The sequence below is a fragment of the Microtus oregoni genome, unplaced genomic scaffold (genome assembly GCF_018167655.1).
Source record: "Microtus oregoni isolate MIOR12 unplaced genomic scaffold, Mior012 000002F_ref0000024, whole genome shotgun sequence".
Classification (NCBI taxonomy): domain Eukaryota; kingdom Metazoa; phylum Chordata; class Mammalia; order Rodentia; family Cricetidae; genus Microtus; species Microtus oregoni.
The window spans coordinates 29,238,179-29,255,859 of NW_024543061.1; the positions used below are offsets into that span (position 1 = coordinate 29,238,179).

General features: G+C 46.6%; 1 protein-coding gene across 1 annotated transcript; it reads right to left on the bottom strand.

The window, feature by feature from the left end:
• Positions 1-16,475: 16,475 nt before the first annotated feature.
• On the bottom strand, positions 16,476-17,563 carry LOC121466239 (histone H1.10). Its single transcript, XM_041679929.1, has one exon. The coding sequence runs from the start codon at positions 17,382-17,384 to the stop codon at positions 16,818-16,820; it is 567 nt and encodes a 188-aa protein (XP_041535863.1). The 5' UTR covers positions 17,385-17,563; the 3' UTR covers positions 16,476-16,817.
• Positions 17,564-17,681: the final 118 nt, after the last annotated feature.

The following is a 17,681-nucleotide window of genomic DNA, read 5'->3' on the forward strand; positions in this document are numbered from 1 at the left end:
AGTTTACTTCCCGAGTTTTGTTTAGTAATAAAATAAGTTGCAATAGCCGGGCGATGGTGGCACACGCCTTTAATCCCAGCACTCGGGAGGCAGAGGCAGGCTGATCTCTGTGAGTTCGAGATCAGCCTGGTCTACAGAGCTAGTTCCAGGACAGGCTCCAAGGCCACAGAGAAACCCTGTCTCGAAAAACCAAAATAATAATAATAATAATAATAACAATAATAATAATAATAATAATTTGCAATAGAGAAACCTTTTCCCTCAGAGCTGTAACACATTGATCAGTGGTCCAATTCTTTTCAAAGATCCTTACATCCCTAACATCAATCCTTTTAGATGATATTGATCCCACCTCTCTGTCACACCACCCAGTTTCAGATCTTAACCTCTGCATATTAACTATTAATGCTCTGCCTGAGCACCTTGGAGAATGCTGGTTGTGTGTCCCTCCTGGGTCAAACTCATGCCCACCTTTTGTGGCCTCACTCATTGGCTTATTAGACTCTCTCACTACACTGCTCATTAACTGCTCTAAGCCAAATATCTCTACCATCCCTTATCTCTCCCACATCTCTCTCTGTAATCACAGACTGCTTTGACAACTCAGGAGCATGCTTAGTGGGCACACTGGGTTTCACAGACTAAAATACCATTCTCCCTATTGTTTTTATGGTACTGAGAAACCTCTGGGGCAGAGACATCCTGGAGGATATGGGTGCTGTCCTCACTACTGATGATACTGATGATACTGATTACCTTCAGGTCCATGAAAAGACAGGTTTAGCAAATTGCAATCCTATGCATAAGTGTCACCCCCAATTCCAAGGGTTGCTGTCCATAAAAATAATAGGGAGAGCCTCCTAGTCCCAGTCCAATGACAAGGCTCTCAAATCAAGACATCTGGGTGGAACAGTGACCTATAATTGAACCCAAATTGTTAATCCTAAAGGAATTCATTCCAGAACAGCTAAATATGGAGGACACAGAACCAATCACAAATATGCATAAACTAAATGTATTAAGGGCCTATGGTCAACTAAGTTTCTATATTATTCATTACAGCTAACACACAATTTTTTTCAATTCGATCAGAATGTGGGAGCACATCCATTCCTTTAGCCAATAGCATTTAAGATACCAGCTCAGTTGGGTGTGGTCTCTTTTTTTTTTTAAACACATCAGTGAAGGTCCTTGAAGTCTTTTTTTTTTAATATTTATTTATTTATTTATTATGTATACAATTTTCTGTCTGTGTGTATGCCTGAAGGCCAGAAGAGGGCGCCAGACCTCTTTACAGATGGTTGTGAGCCACCATGTGGTTGCTGGGAATCGAACTCGGGTCCTTTGGAAGAGCAGGCAATGCTCTTAACCACTGAGCCATCTCTCCAGCCCCGGGTGTGGTCTCTTATACTGTAAATGCAGCTGTAAAGCATGTGTTCACTCTGTTGCTTCCTGCTCTTGCTTTCGGCTGCTAGACTCTGTTCATGTTTGGGCAGAGGCCTGTAATCTTGGACAGTGATCTGTAAGTTTCCCCTAAATAAAAAACCCTTTATTATTTATAATTCTGAACTGGTGTGAGATTATTTTGTGACTTTCACTTTCATCTGTTGACCAACCATTTAGTTTTAGAACCCCGCCCCCCCCCCCCCCCGGATCTGACTGCATGCACATCCTCCGCCAGGCTTGGAGTGCACCCAGCTAGGCGCAAGTCCTCCCACACCCCACCTCGGCCATGTGCAGCCTGTTCGAGGAGCCAGCAGTTTATTTGGATATAGAATTCTTGTGTAGCAGCTTTTCTTGCTATGGATTGGCCGTGGTTCTTTATATTTTCTTATTACAAGACTTATATGATTTTCCTCCTATATCACTATTTTTGATTCTGGGGATTGGTTTTGTCCTTAATATTTTTTCCTCAAAAATATGGTTTGAGGGACTGAGAGATGGCTCAGAGGTTAAGAGCATTGTCTTCTCTTCCAAAGGTCCTGAGTTCAATTCCCAGCAACCACATGGTAGCTCACAACCATCTGTAATGGGGTCTGGTGCCCTCTTCTGGCCTGAAGCTATACACACAGACAAAATATTGTATACATAATAAATAAATAAATATTTAAAAAATATCATTTGATAATAGGGCTAATAATGAGGCACTTTAAGAAATGGTACAGTCGCCGGGCGGTGGTGGCGCACACCTTTAATCCCAGCACTCGGGAGGCAGAGGCAGGTGGATCTCTGTGAGTTTGAGACCAGCCTGGTCTACAAGAGCTAGTTCCAGGACAGGCTCCAAAACCACATAGAAACCCTGTCTCGAAAAATCAAAAAAAAAAAGAAAAAAAAAGAAATGGTACAGTCTTTACAGACTGATACCAAGCTTCTCAAAAAAGAGGTCAGAACTCTGAAAAAGGATACAAACAATATAACTAACAAAACTCAGACAACTGAGGTACTTTTAGAAATGGTACAGACTGATAGTCATTTATTAAGAGAAAAATTCAGCACTCTGGAGAAGAATACAGCTGATTTGGCACATAAAACCCAGTCAATGACAGTGCATGCTGAAACATTATTTGAGAGAATTCATAATGTTGAATGTATTAATTGGACTCTGTTAAAGGGGTATTACAGATTGACTGATAGAATGTCTCTTCAGGCAGGTAATATGCATGCTATGAAGATTATGTCCAAGAATGAGATATTATCTCTACATTATACCTTGGAATCCTCAACGAGAGAATTAGAACAGAACACTGGGCAGGAGATCCAGACTTTACAAAAGGCAATGGTAAATAGATTTGAAAAGATTGAGGAACTTATCAAATTTGATGACCAGGGAAAAAAGATACAAAGACAAAATTTAGCCTCATCAGTACATAAAAACCTCTGGGATAGTTCCCCAGAGTTCTGCCTGCCTTTCTGATGATAACATCAGAAAGAGTTCTGGCCCCAAGTACCCTAAGGTTGTCAAAGAATATCCATGGGAGCCCATACGTATGACTGATATAATGATGTATGATGAAATTAAACAAGCAATTGTAGCTTATGGATTACATTCGTCCTTTGTTAGAGAGGGTCAAAACATGGGCTTCCAGCAACAAAGCAATGCCACAAGGCTGGCTGGACTCAGTTAATCTCAGCAGTCCTAGAAAGTCGACCACAGTTGCTTTGGAGGCATTATTTTAAGGAAGAAGCTAAAATTTTAGATCAACAGGAAAAAAAAAGGACTTGAGATTTCCCTAGATCAAATTCTAGGTGAGGGACTTTACTCTGATCCTCAGGATGAAGTTCTTTATGATGACCACACCTTTTCCCTATGTAGCACAGCAGCTTTAAAGGCTTGGGACAGGATTCAGGAACTATGAATGACGTATAATAAATTGAATCTTTGACTTATGGGAATTCCAATTTAGAATTCCAAAGGAATCTTTAAAGATCAGATCAGCACCCCTGGATGAATGGGTCTTGCATACAATGAATGTCGAGACACTTGACTATGGTACTGAAGCTTGGACAGGAGAAGCAAATTTCAATGGTAAGAGAAGACATCAAAATACCAAATATTTTAATTGTGGTAGAATGGGACATCTGAGAAGGGATTGTAGACTAGGGATTCCTAGGAATAATAATGTCTCCTCTGGGAAGGTATATGTAGGAGGTGTGGCAAAGTCCAACATTGGACCAATGAATGTAGGTCAACAAAATATATATAGCTTTAATGTTGAAATAGACTTACAGAACCACCGTTCCAGCAGAGACCAGGAAAGCAGAAGCGACAGCTGGGAGCTCGCTCGCCAAATTTATAGGCAGACATTAGCCCGAGGCGAACACACCCCCCGAGGGACGGGACTTATCCCTACACAGATGTAATAAGTATCATTACTCCAGAATCTTGGCATCTGAATTGGCCTCTTCAAGAGGTAGATGTTCAGTTCCTAGGAATTGGAACCCTATCTCAGTTAAAACAAAGCATGAGATGGGTTGAATGCCTAGGGCCAGAAGGACAGAGAGGAAGACTGAGGCCAAATGTAGCCAATATTGCAGTGAGTTTGTGGGGTTGTGACATATTGCAGCAAAGGAATACCAAGATTAACATTCCTGTAGTCCCCAAAACTTATGTTTCCGGGGAAAGTATTAGAAAAAATTATAGATGACAGTCACCAGCCATTTGGTCTGTACAAGAACACAAAGCAATTGATAAACCTTCAGAGGTCCTAATGGCACTACCTTTAAAATGGTTAACTGAGAAACCAATATGGGTTAAACAGTGGCCTCTAGCTGAAGAAAAGCTGCAGGCTTTAGAGCAGTTGGTAGAGAAGCAACTAGATGCTCGCCATTCCACAGCCCTTGGAATTCTCCTGTATTTGTCGTTAAAAAGAAATCTGGAGAAAGGTGACAGATCTTAGAGCTATCAACAAGGTTATTCAACCTCTGGGCCCTCTACAATCTGGAATTCCTCTGCCTTCTCTGCTACCAAAGGAATGGTCTCTCATAGTTATTGATCTAAAGGATTGTTTTTACATTATACCTTTACAAGAAAAGGATAGAGAAAAATTTGCCTTCACAGTGCCTACTTATAATAACTCTCATCCTACTAGGAGATATTAATGAACCGTCCTCCCATAGGGAATGCTCAATAGCCCCACCCTGTGCCAATACTTTGTCAGCCAGCCATTGGAAATAATATGTAAGCAATTTCCTAAGTCTATAATCTACTATTACATGGATGACATTTTGTTATCTGATTCAAATATGGATAATTGGATAATGCCTTTCTTAATACCCCCTTCTCCTTTTATTAAGCATATTAGTTGCACCCTAAATTGTAAACTTGTCCAGATTTCTTCTACAACAGATCCAAAAGATTTCTCATCAGACTTTTAATAAGTTGCTATTACAGGATTACTATAGAGCCAGAGTTCTTTGACTTAAAATATGTTTGTAAGAAAGCAAGCTGATTTTTCCATATAAAGTTGATTATTGTCTTCTCCAGATCTGTGAAGAATTTTGATGGGAGTTTGATGGGGATTGCATTGAATCTATGGATTGCTTTTGGTAGAATCGCCATTTTTACTATGTTGATCCAGGACAGCCAGAGATACACAGAGAAACCCTGTATCGGGAAAAAACCACACACACACACACACACACACACACACACACACACACACACAAGACTTTTTGTGGTCATGATGTCTTTTCGCAGCAATAAAAACCCTAACTGAGACACTCATACCTTTCATAGAATGTCTTGTAGCACACTCCCTTTCACTACCAATTTCCCCTTTCCCCAAAACTTCCTTTACACCTTGGCCATCACCCATGTTGCCAGTCTCAGTCCTTTCCAAAGGGACCGAAGGAGTTAGGTTGTAGGAGGATTTTGTCACAGAGCAGCTGATAGCATCCTGGATCTTCACTCCATTCACTGTGAATCCTATTACATTTTCTGGTCCCTGGGAAACTGGATCCTTCAGGGGTAAGAGGAGAATTTCTACTTGTGTATTTTGATTTTTCTATGCAAACTTCTGGTAGCGTACAGTTAACCAGCTTCTGTTACTTTTTGGAGCCTGTGCTGGTTTGGTTGAGAACGGCCCCCATAGGCCTTTCATTGGCAGAGGATATTTGAAGTCAGCCAGATACTGACTCTGTTGTGTGGTTAGTAGTGATCACTCTTACGCGGGTAGTAACAATGAAAAGAAGTGGGGGAGGGGGAAAAGAAATGTAAAGCTTGAGAAGAAAAGGGCAGCAGGAATCTTAAAGGCTGTGCTGAAGGAGACAAAGGAGAGGCCAGACCAAAGCAGAGCAAACAGGGCATCATCCCACCCAACTGAGTTTATGCTAGCCGGGCGGTGGTGGCGCACGCTTTTAATCCCAGCACTTGGGAGGCAGAGGCAGGCGGATCTCTGTGAGTTCGAGACTAGCCTGGTATACAGAGCTAGTTCCAGGACAGGCTCCAAAGTCACAGAGAAACCCTGTCTCGAAAAACCAAAATAAATAAATAAACAAATAAAGTTTATGCGAATGTAGTTTAAGGTGAACCAAGTTTCATCCCAAGGAGACAGCCTACTTTGGTGACATCAGATTCTGGCTTTTGTCATGGAGAACACAGAAGTAAAGGGATTGTGGAATCTTCCTCTGTGGTTAAGGAGAGTCACTGAGGCTTGTGGCAGTGGAGTCCCTGCGTGGGTTCCCAGGACACTGCATGAAATTATAAATTGCATTGACCTCAGGATGCTGAAGATGCCAGAGCCACGGGAGATCTAGTAGAGAGAGTTGCACACATGAAGTGGAACCAGACCTGAGAGAGAAGAGTGTTACAGTCAGCAAAGCTGGAAGGGTAGAGCCATCTGAGCCCTTCGAAAGCAGACATGGAGCTAAAGGATTTGGAGTTTGTCCTGCAGGATTTTGGTCTTGCATTGGTCCAGTATTTCCTCACTCTTCTCCCTTTCCTCCCTTTTGGAATGGTAATGTTTGTTCTGTAATGGACGTCGGTCACAGCAATTGAAAGGTAGCTAAGGCAGATTTTCTTTACCCAGAAACAAGACAGTGGCTCTTTTGTTCTGAGGGATGGTGTCTCACTGTTTTATTTCTGTGAAGTGACACCATGATCAAGGCTGCTTATAGAAGAGAGCATTCACTTGGGCTTACATTTTTCAGAGGTGAGAGTCCGTGACCATCATGGCATAGAGCACAGTAGCAGGCAGGCGGGCGTAACACTAGGGCAGCAGCTAAGTTTATATCAGATCCACAAGCACAGAGGAGAGAGAGAGCTAACTGGGAACAGTGACACACCTCAGTGACACACCTCCATTAAGGTCACATCTCCAAATCCATTCCAAACAGTCCATCAGCTGGGCGATGGTGGTGCATGCCTTTAATCTCAGCACTTGGGAGGTAGAGGCAGGAGGTTCTTAGTGAATTCAAAACCAGTCTGGTCTACAGAGCTAGTTCTGGGACAGACACAGCTACACAGTGAAACCCTGTCTTGAAAATAAAAAAACAACAAAAACAGACAGTCCACCATCTGGAGACCAAGCTTTCTTATCTATGAGCCTATGGAGCTGTTCTTATTCAGACCACCACGGGAACAGAAATGCAGGTGAGGGAAGGGTAGCCCCCACCTAAGATTTTCCCTGTTCCATCTTCTGCAGATGGGACAAACCAATCCCCAGATTTCTCTGCAATCATTCAGCTGCCTCCTGGGCAGAACTGGACCCCCAAAACAGGTGAAAATTTCTGTGATCTTTTTTGCCAGGAAGCTGGGCCTCAGTGTTCCCTAAAGGATGGTGAGAAATGGCTTCCCAGTGGAAGCCTCAGTTTTCCTGGCCTGCAACTAGATTTGTTTTGTAAAAAGAGAAGGAAAGTGGTCAGGGGTGCTCTGTGTGCATCTCTCTCTCTGGGGTCGCCCTTGACTAGTCAGGAAATGCCAACCGGACTCTAGTTTTGCTGGATGCTGTAGGCTAATGAGGCGGTTAGGAAGCACATTAGGTCCTAAGGTTTTCTTAGGAGAGAAAATTCTGGTATAGTCACCAATTATTTACAGAACCAAAAACTGGTGGGTGAACCAGACAAGATTTTAGACCTATTGGTCTAGGTTGCCACCTCCGTGTGTTATAACTGAGACCTGGAAAAGGAGAGAAACAGACAAACAACATCCAGTGTTCTGCTGCTCATTCCCGACAAAGGGAGGAGACTAAGTGCTCAGCCATCAAACTCACAATTAGGTTTCCTTGTTGAGAACACTAGTTTTGTGCCCATGGGCAACTATACAAAAATAAAATCCAAGGGAATTTCATTTCTGTCCTAGGCTGTAAGTTAGAGAATGACATCTGCCTTCTGCCCCCAGTGAAAATGGGACCCTGGCTTCACCCAGACGTGGCCTCTAGTGTCTGTTCTCATCAAAAAGCACATCTGATACCGGGAAGTGACGCCTACTTCTGGGAGGGGCTGCCTAACAGTACCATGACTCACACTGCACTCCTCTCTGTGACGCCTAAGCATTTCCTGTGCTCTGCAGGGCCCTGGCGTGTGGTTCAGCTGGCTACACAGGTGCATTCACCTCACTGAGCAAGGCAAGAGGTTTCTTCATTAACTTTGTCTCTTTTATTTTAATTTTTTTTGAAGATTTATTAATCGTGTATACAGTATTCTGTCTGCATGTGAAGACGCACTGCTCTTATTATTATTAAAAAGCTGATTGGCAGATGGCTAGGAAGGATTTTTAGGGCAGGGAGAATGCTGGGAAGAAGGGCTGAGTCGGAGGGGACACCATGGGACACAGAGTGAGCAGGATGGGAAGCATACACACGAGGTAAACGAGCCTCAGGGCAGCACACAGATGAATAGAAATGGGTTAATACAAGTCATAGGGGTTAGCTAAAAAACAAGCATAAGTTATTGGCTAAGTATTTATTTATTTTAAATATTTATTTATTATGTATACAATATTTTGTCTGTGTGTATGCCTGAAGGCCAGAAGAGGGCACCAGACCTCATTACAAATGGTTGTGAGCCACCATGTGGTTGCCAGGAATTGAAATCAGGACCTTTGAAAGAGCAAGCAATGCTCTTAACTGCTAAGCCATCTCTCCAGCCCTCGGCTAAGTATTTATTATCAATATTAAGTCTCTGTGTGGTTATTTGGAAGCTGGCTGGTGGGACAGAAACCAACAGATGGTTTTGTTTTCTGTGATTTTCTTGTTTGTCCTCCTCTAATAAGGATAAAGCTGCTGCACTTTGAGCTTTTTGTTTGGTTTGGTTTTGGTTTTCTTAAGACAAGACATAACACTGGTTGTCCTGGAACTCACTATGTAGACCAGACTGGCCTCAAACTCACAGAGATCCGCCTGCCTCTGCCTCCAGAGTGCTGGAATTAAAGGCATGTGCCACTGTGTCCTGCTACGACTGTCCTTTTGGCAGGATCATAATCTCTAACAGTTCCACTTTGTGCTTGCTTAGCACCCTGTGGCCAAAATGCTGTCCTTCACTACAGACCTACACAGTCAGCTGAGCTCTTACTGCAGCCTTCTGGATTTGTGCAAGAGACCCTTCCCTGGGAACTCTTCTCTCCAGCCAACTCCCTAAAGCACTATCCCCTCTCAACAGGAAACAGGCAGAGTGGTCACCACTCCAATGGCCCCATTCCTGAAGGCAGACAATATCTGTCTTTGAGAGAAGTGATGAAAATGGGTCAGGGGAGTCAGGGGAATTTGGGCTCATCAGGAAAGCAGGGACAGGCCCTTTAAAGGGGGGATTCTGTTTTTCATGTCTCTCTATTCTCCTGGATATTGTAATTGGCCAGCTAAAAGGAAAACCTGCAGGTGAGAGGAAAAGAGCCTCCCCCATCCTCCAACCCCCTCTCCCTCCCTCCCCACACCTCTCAGGAGGATACCACATGCCCAGACAAAATAGGGCAAGCGGGACAGAAGTCTATAGAACACCCAAGTTCCCCTGGTGGACTCCCGGCTCTGCGAAGCTCCTCCTGCCCCTGTAGTGTTAGCGCATCTGTTCTAATACAGCTTGCTGAGCTTTGCATCCTCCCCCTCCTCTGTGGCTGCTGCTTCTCTGTTCCCTGTCCCTATGGACCTTGGACTCCCACTGCCATTTTCTCTTTCCCAGCCACAGCTGCTTTGGAATTCCTCTAGTGTTGTGGTTCATCTTGGATGTCAACTTGACCACATCTGGAACTAACCAAACCCCCAGCTGCTGGGCACGCCTGTGAAGGGTTTTCTTGGTCAGTTTATTTGAAACAGGAAGACACCCCTGAAATATGGGCAATATCGTGTGGCGGCACAGATGAAAGGACACAGAAAAGGGAGCCAGCATTTGCCTTCTGCCATTGCCCACTGACAAGTCCATTCTTTTTAATTAATTAATTAATTAATTAATTAAAGATTTCTGCCTCCTCCCCACCACCGCCTCCCATTTCCCTCCCTCTTCCCTGATCAAGTCCCCTTCCCTCATCAGCCCAAAGAGCAATCAGGGTTCCCTGCCCTGTGAGAAGTCCAAGGACCACCCACCTCCATCCAGGTGTAGTAAGGTGAGCATCCAAACTGCCTAGGCTCCCACAAAGCCAGTACGTGCAGTAGGATCAAAAACCCATTGCCATTGTTCTTGAGTTCTCAGTAGTCCTCATTGTCTGCTATGTTCAGCGAGTCGGGTTTTATCCCATGATTTTTCAGACCCGGGCCAGCTGGCCTTGGTGAGTTCCCGATAGAGCATCCCCATTGTCTCAGTGTGTGGGTGCACCCCTCGCGGTCCTGAGTTCCTTGCTCGTGCTCTCTCTCCTTCTGCTCCTGATTTGGACCTTGAGATGACAAGTCCATTCTTGCTGCGCAGGACCAACTTCAAATATTTTGCTTTGGTATGGATTTTTGTATAATGATACAAATTTAAGGTTATTTTTGTTATTACATATACACATATATACATATTGTACATATATGTATTGTACCTATGCAGCTCATTTAACAATGTAATGTAATTTCTAGTCCTTGAAAGTAATTACTGCAAACTATTTAGGATAATTAAGAAATACAGGTCACTAGTTAGTCATCTAACAATCAAATTTACATACCTTATTAAGTACGTTTTCAAGGTCAAATAGATATATTTTAGATAGATGATCTTCAAACACTTCAAAGACCTACAGAATATGGCATTTAAGATGTTTTAATAACCTAATGTTGGAGTCACAAGTCTTATACAGTGAATATATACTTGACAGACCAACAGACAGATCCACGGAAGTGCACTCCACACAGAGAACCTGATTGCAGAGCTTCAAGAACACTTGTCTTGGATAAGTGGCTGTCCATTCTGTAGAAACTTTGTGAAGGCATGACTCTTCTCCCGTTCAAAATGGGATTCATTCTCAATATACTTCAGCAGTGTAACTTCCTCCTGTATGGGCAATAGAATGACCTTCCATGGGACCTTAGAGTGACAGTGTTCACTCTTTGTTCTAATAATCACATCTACATAGAGTCATTCCCCCATAATTACCTTTGCTAACAGACCATGTAGGGATAAAAAAAAAAAAAAGATAGGAAAACAGTGTGCCCGCCCTTACTGATAAACAGGTCTGGATATCACCAAAGCTGGTTATCACAATAGAGATGGGGTGAGGGGAGTGGCTGAGTCTAGGGTTCAGGGATATCTAGTGATATTATCCAATGGTTCAGAATGTCAGGTTTTTCTCTTTGGATGCTGGCCCTTCCTGGGGGCGTCAACTGTTCCTGGAGCACTGCTTTGTCAGGTTCTACCTGTTTTTTGTGATTTCAAAATGCATGTTGATACCATTGTTTCTGCCAATGGAATTTTTTTAAAGCTATGTCTGTAAAAACTAAAAACCTGATGGAGATCACACTTCTCTCTACATCTTCACCCAAAGAATAAAGAACATGCAGGGGTAATGTGCTTGAGTTAACTTATTTTGTTTACCCTGAGACCCCATTAGTCAGATTTTTGCCTGTTATAGTGAATCTTTCTGAACCCTGAGAGGTTTAGTGGGCTTAACCCCAAAATAAACCTTAATATTTTGGTGCCAGAACAGGATTATCACAAAGATAATTTTCGAAAACTGTCCTAGTCAAGACAGCTGACTTATTTTCCTTTGCCAGCTGTGATGCCTCAGTTGGACCTTGGAGGCGTCTGAAGGACTGGTACCCTAAAGGACCCTATTTCTAAGTCTTTTCATTACAATAAAACGACCTACTCCTGGCAGCACCAACTTACATCAAAAAAGGATGATGAGCATCAAAAAAACTTCATATGGAATTTGCTTTTATTGTGGCAATCTTAGCCGCTGGGCAAGAATCTTCCCTTGCTTCCACTGCTGACTGTATGCTGTCCAAATTGTACAAACAGGACACAAAAGAAAGGACTCCCAAACTTTGCCAAGACAATGTGGGACAGTCCTTCAAAATTTCTGCTTCATAGAAAAGTTTGCTAGATATCATAGGCCTGCAAGCTGAAGATAGATGTGATGGGGGAAGCTTTGTTAAGAAGTGGAACTAGTTAAGGTGTGGCTTCCTGGAGCCCAGGAAAAAAACTGGGATGGACCAGGTGCTCACTCTCTCTGGATGATTCCCGCAGGACACAGAGGAACTTGGGACTTTCCATTCTTGTGGTGTGAGTTTCCCCTTATAATAAGTAAAAATATTATTTTTCTTTAAGATAGCCTGACTGTTTTCTGAATCAAGCTAACTTCCACAGTTGGTGCTCAATGCAGGGCCACTAGAGTCTCTGGCATTCATTTGGGCATAGAATTCCCAAGCACAGCAGCCCTGATTAGCTGCTACTGGCTGACTTCTGGGTCCAGGCTTTTCTGTGCTGGAGAAAGCTCAAGCAGTGTGGGAGGAGAGATGTGGGAGGCCAAGGTGGAAAAGGGTGAGGAGCTTGCACCCAGCGCCACCACCACCACAATGGGCAACAGCTGAGAAGCTCACACCCAGCCCAGCTCTGCCACTGCTGCATGGGCAACACACCCTCTGTCCTGAGCAGGAGGTGCCTGCCTCCCTCTGCCAATTGTCTCGTGCGGCTGTTGAACAGCCAGGGACCTTCATGCAGCACACAGTCTGTGATTTATACTAAATAACTTTTTAATCTAAGCTTATCTTTCAGCATTTAACTCTAAAATCAGATTTAAACCAAGTGCTCCAAGTGCACCGCGACACCTACTGGCAGATAACAGTTATTGCACCTACTCCAGCTAATTAAACCACAGGTAAGATTTATAATTCATAAATTGCTGATTTAAAAGGACAGTATGTCAGACAACCTAACTGTCCAAGGTTTCAATAGCCTCTTTACTTACACGATGTGTGAGGTTTTACAAGATGTATAGGATGTCCCTTCTACCTCTGTTGGCCCATATTTCTGTATGGTGTGGCAGCCAAGCACAAGAGCCATAAGTACGGTCTGAGATGCTCGCGTAGCTCTGCAGACAAGCTGTCTCTGTGTAACAATAGCCAGGATGTACAGCTCCTTTCTTTCTTTTGTTAGAAATATAGATCTCCTGAGGAGAGGTGTTGGCTGAAACTGGTCAGGATGTTTGGGGCTTATTTCTTGGTAATTTGGAGGAAGTCTTATAGAGATGCTAATTTAGGCCTATGTGACAGCTAGCATACAGATGCGGACATGACAGAAGGCCATTCACCAGGGTTACCTAGGATACAGCCTAATGTGTTTTCCCACTCAATTTATGGGATGATATATAAACCTCCGTTCCAGTTCCAGTTCCAGTTAGGGAAAAGAATGATCTGTGTTGGACCAGCACAGGCCTCAACATACATCACTATATTTATTTCTGGGGCTTAGTCTTGTCCTCAATATTTTTTTTCTTAAAAATATGGTTTGACAATAGAGCTAAGAATGAGGCGTTTTTAGAAATGGTTCAGTCTTTACAGACTGAATCCAGGCTTTTTAGAAAGAAGTTGGGACTCTGAAGCAGGACACAACCACCTTAACTAACAATACTCAGTCAACTGAGGTACTTTTAGACACGGTACAGACTAGTACAAAACTTCTTGAAAAGGAGGTCGTACATCTGAAGGAGAATACAAACATTTTGGCTGACAAAACTCAGTTGAATGAGGTACTTCATGAGCTCTAGCTTAAGTTGACTTGGTTGCACTATCCTGCCTACTGCCTGTGGGAGCCACCTTTGTAATGGTTATCCTTGGTTGTCAACTCAACTACACCTGGAATTAAGTAAAACCAAAATGTCCGGGCACGCCTGTGAGGAATTTTGCTTAATTAAATCATTTGAAGTGGGAAGGCCCGCTCCTACACTGGATTTTTCAGGTGAGAAGAGACATCTTTTATCTGGGCCACAGCTTGAGCTGAGAGAAGCAAGGCTGCTCTTTGCCTGCTGGCTCTCTTGCTGACACGCCCGTCCCTTCTCTGGCCCTAGAGCCTACTTCAGGACTCTAGCATATACTGAGCACTAGCTGAGACATCCAGTCCAGCTCTGTGGGCTGAACTCCTGGATTCCTGGGCCTTCCACTGGCAGACAGGCACTGTAGGACTAGCTGGACCACAGCCTGTAAGCCATTCTAATAAATCTCCTTTCTCCGTATATAGATTCATTCTATAAGTTCTGTTTCTCTAGAGAACCCCAATACACCCTCCTTCCTCTCATCCCCAGAACAACCTTGTTTGCCTATCTCCCACGGGGCGGGGGAGTCGTGGGCAGATTCCCGCCAGATTTAGAAGGAAGTAGCCATGTCACTTGCTTATCTGCTGACTTGCCTGACGTCCAGAGCCTGGCACCATACTCCCCAGCCTTCCTGTCGCTAGGAACAGTGAACAAGGGTCAGGACTTCTCCAAGATGCTCTCATTATCATGACAGGTTTCACTCTGTGCTGGATACCATCTCAGCTAGCGGGGGGCTTGCCTGCTGTGGCTTCAGGTTCCAACTGACATGAAGACATCCTTAGAGAATGTCCATAACGTCAGACCCCTACATTGGCTCCCATGTCCCCCCAGTTTCTACTTCCTGTTGAGCTCTGGTTGACCCAGAAGCCTGGGTTCTGCTGATCTCTGCTGCACCTTCTCACTCCCCAGAAGCATCTCCAGACCTCAGATCTGTGCTAGTCCTGATTCTCTGGGTTTCTCCACCCAGTCCACAGCCTGACACTGTCCAGAGGGCCATCCAGAAAATGCTGAGTGAAGGAGCCCAGGTGGGGTCTTGACATACTTTAACACTGCCATCGGTGTTCAGCCTCTATCTTGTGACAAGTGGCCAGAACAGCAGTTGCCGTTCAGAACCAGAGCCATGCTGCTGCCTCAGGACCGGTGGCACCTCTGGCCTTATATTCCTATTATTTAGTCACTCTCAATAGTGTCCAGAGAAGCCCTCCAGCTGCTTGGCATTGAATCCATCTCCATCTCAAACTGAAGCCAAGTTAACAACCTACCTAAGCACTCATTGGCCAGGTCTTAGGTCACATGACCACCCCTGGGGCTGGAGGGGTTCAGCATTCCCCCAGCCCTGTAACCTGACATTGGGGTGAGCTTAGGTCCTAAAGGACTTGTATACTATGCAGGGGTCCTGACCTACTCTGCTGAATGGTTTTGTTAACTTGACCCAAGTTAGAGTTGGCTGAGAGGAGGAAACCTCATCTGAGAATATGACCCCCAAGATCAGGTTGTAGGCAAGCCTGTAGGATATTTCCTTAATTAGTGGTTCATGGGGGCGGGCCCTGCCCATTGTGGGTGCTATCACCCCTGACTGGTGGTCCTGGGTTCTATATGAAAACAGAGTGAACAAGCCATGAGAAGCAAGCTGGTAAGCAGCATCCTCCATGATCTCTGTATCAGCTTCTGCCTCCAGGTTACTTGTTTGAGTTCCTGACTTGGCTTCCCTCAATAGTCACAGTTACGATATGCAAACCAAATAAACCCTTTCCTTCCCAAATTGCTTCAGTCATGGTGTTTCATTACAGCAACAGAAACCCTAAGACACTTATTGAGGAGTACTCTGGGTGCTTTGATGTCTAGCATGGGCATGGAGTGGAAGCCAGAAGCCAAGAACCAACATCTCCAAGGGATGGGATGCGTTCCAGGGGCTGGACAACGGGCAGCAGCAGGAGGGGGGTAAGCTTGTGGAAGGCAGGAGTGTAGTTGGAGTTAGGGAAAAATGACAGTTCAAAAGGCACCAAGGAGCCCCAGAGCTCAGAAAATGTCTCCAAAGAGGGTTAGCAGGCAGAGGGAAGACAAGGTAGGGATTTCACCGTGCTGGCTGTGGAGTACTGGGAACACTCAGGTAGGCAAAGCCAACCCGTAGTCTTCAGGAAACTTTAAAAATACCCGTTTGAGGCTGGGCAAGGCTGTTCCCTAGGCCTAGCCCCAGTCATGGCCCTGTGGACAGGGCCTGAGCCTTCTGGGAGTCGTCACTGACCAGCTTGGGGATAGTAGAGCCCAATTCGACATGGTAACTGGCCATGACTTTTTCAGGGAACCTTCAGTCAGGTACCAGACTTCAAGAGGCAGTGAAGTGACCACTTTGTTCAGGTAGCTGGGTCTGCCTCATGTTCACACCTGCCAAGAAACGCTGGGCCCTTCCCACCCTCAGCTACTGACCCAGGGAGGGCCCTTCCCCACTTTTTAAAAGTGACAGAGAAATAGCACCCCGTTATCTCTCTCCTAACCTGGCCCCAGCTTACCCCCACCTCGTATGTGTACACACTGTTCTAGAACTTTGCGGGTCTTCCATTTGCAAAATTGTCCAGTTAGACCAGACCCTGAGCTCTAACCCCCAACAATGTGGCCAGCTAATCTGTATACGCCGGACAGCGCAGTGATCCGAGGCTGGGAACCTACTCTCTTCACACTTCTTATAGGTGCTGTGCTCTCTGCTGGCCAGCATCTCAGGGCACACCTGCCCCACTTCCGCCAGCGCGGGCTGCCAGTTGTCTGGCTGAGCTTAGAAACCTCGACTCCCCCCACAGCCCCACAAGACAACGACAAGGGGTCAAGGTTGGAACCGTTTATTGCGCCCCAGGAGGGCGGCGGGCGGAGCAAGGCGCCGCGCAACCAGAGCCCGGGGTGGCCAGCGGCGGGTACGGCCGGCAGGCGCCGCCAAGCCATTGGCGCCGCCGGGCCGGTAACCATGACGACGGCCGTTGCTAAGGGTGAGAGCCAATGAAGGCGTCGCCAGGGCCGTTTCAAAAACCTAAAGCAAACAGAACGCAGCATCGCTGGGGGAGGGGCGGGAAAGGGACCGGGAGTGGGGGACCTGGGCCAGGCCGAACCGTACGGAACCGGTACACCGCGGGGTAGAGACTGAAAAACTTGACAACGTCGCCAGACCGTGGGGGCATCACTTGCGGCCCTTGGGCACCTTGGGCACGCTAGGTTTGGCCGCCTTCTTCACCTTCTTCGCGCCGGCAGCCGCCGCCGCCTTCTTGCCCTTGTGCGCGCGCCGCTCGGGCTGCGGCCTGGCCGGCGTCCTGTCTGCCGCCGCAGGGCGAGCCTTGGGCGAGGGGCTGCTGGCCGCCGAGGCTCCGCGCCGCTCGGCGCCGCCTTCCAGCTTCTTGCGGTTCAGCTTGAAGGAGCCGTTAGCGCCGGTGCCTTTCACCTGCAGCAGCGTGTCGTTCTGCACCAGCGCCCGGATCGAGTATTTGAGGTAGGTGCGCCCGTTCTGCTGGTCGAACCACGCCACCTTCCTGGCCTCGGCGTAGATGCGCGCCAGGGACGAGCCGCCGCGCTCGCCCAGCCTGCGGATGGTCTCCACCACCAGCTGGCTGTACTTGCCCGGCTGGTTCTTCTTGCGGTTCTTCCTTTTCTTGGGCTGCGCGGGCGCCGCCGGGCCGCTCGCCTTGGCCGTCTTGCGGGCCGTCCCGTCGGCGCTCGTCGGCGGCAGGGCCTCCTCAAGCTCCACGGACATGGTGGCCAGCGGGTTAGTGGCGGGCGGCGCGCGGTAGCCTGGGGGCCGCGCCGGGAAGAGGAAGGCGAGGGGCCTCGGCGGCGCCGGGGGGCTGGGGGCGCGCGGCGGCTCCAGGCGGGAGCGGCCGCGGCCGGGCCTAGGACCGGGCGGCAGGGCTGGGGCGCGGGCGGGGGCCGGGCCGGCCGCGGGGGGGCTCGGGGGTGGGAAGCGGAGAGCCTGCGGGGAGCGCGGCGGGGCTGCGCCGGCTCCGGAGCTCTGGGCGTGCGCGCTGCGCTCTGGCGGAGAGCGCGCCCCGCT

Coding starts and splice junctions, on each gene's coding strand:
- LOC121466239 (XM_041679929.1), bottom strand. CDS start 17,384: ATGTCCGTGGAGCTTGAGGAGGCCCTGCCGCCGACGAGCGCCGACGGG.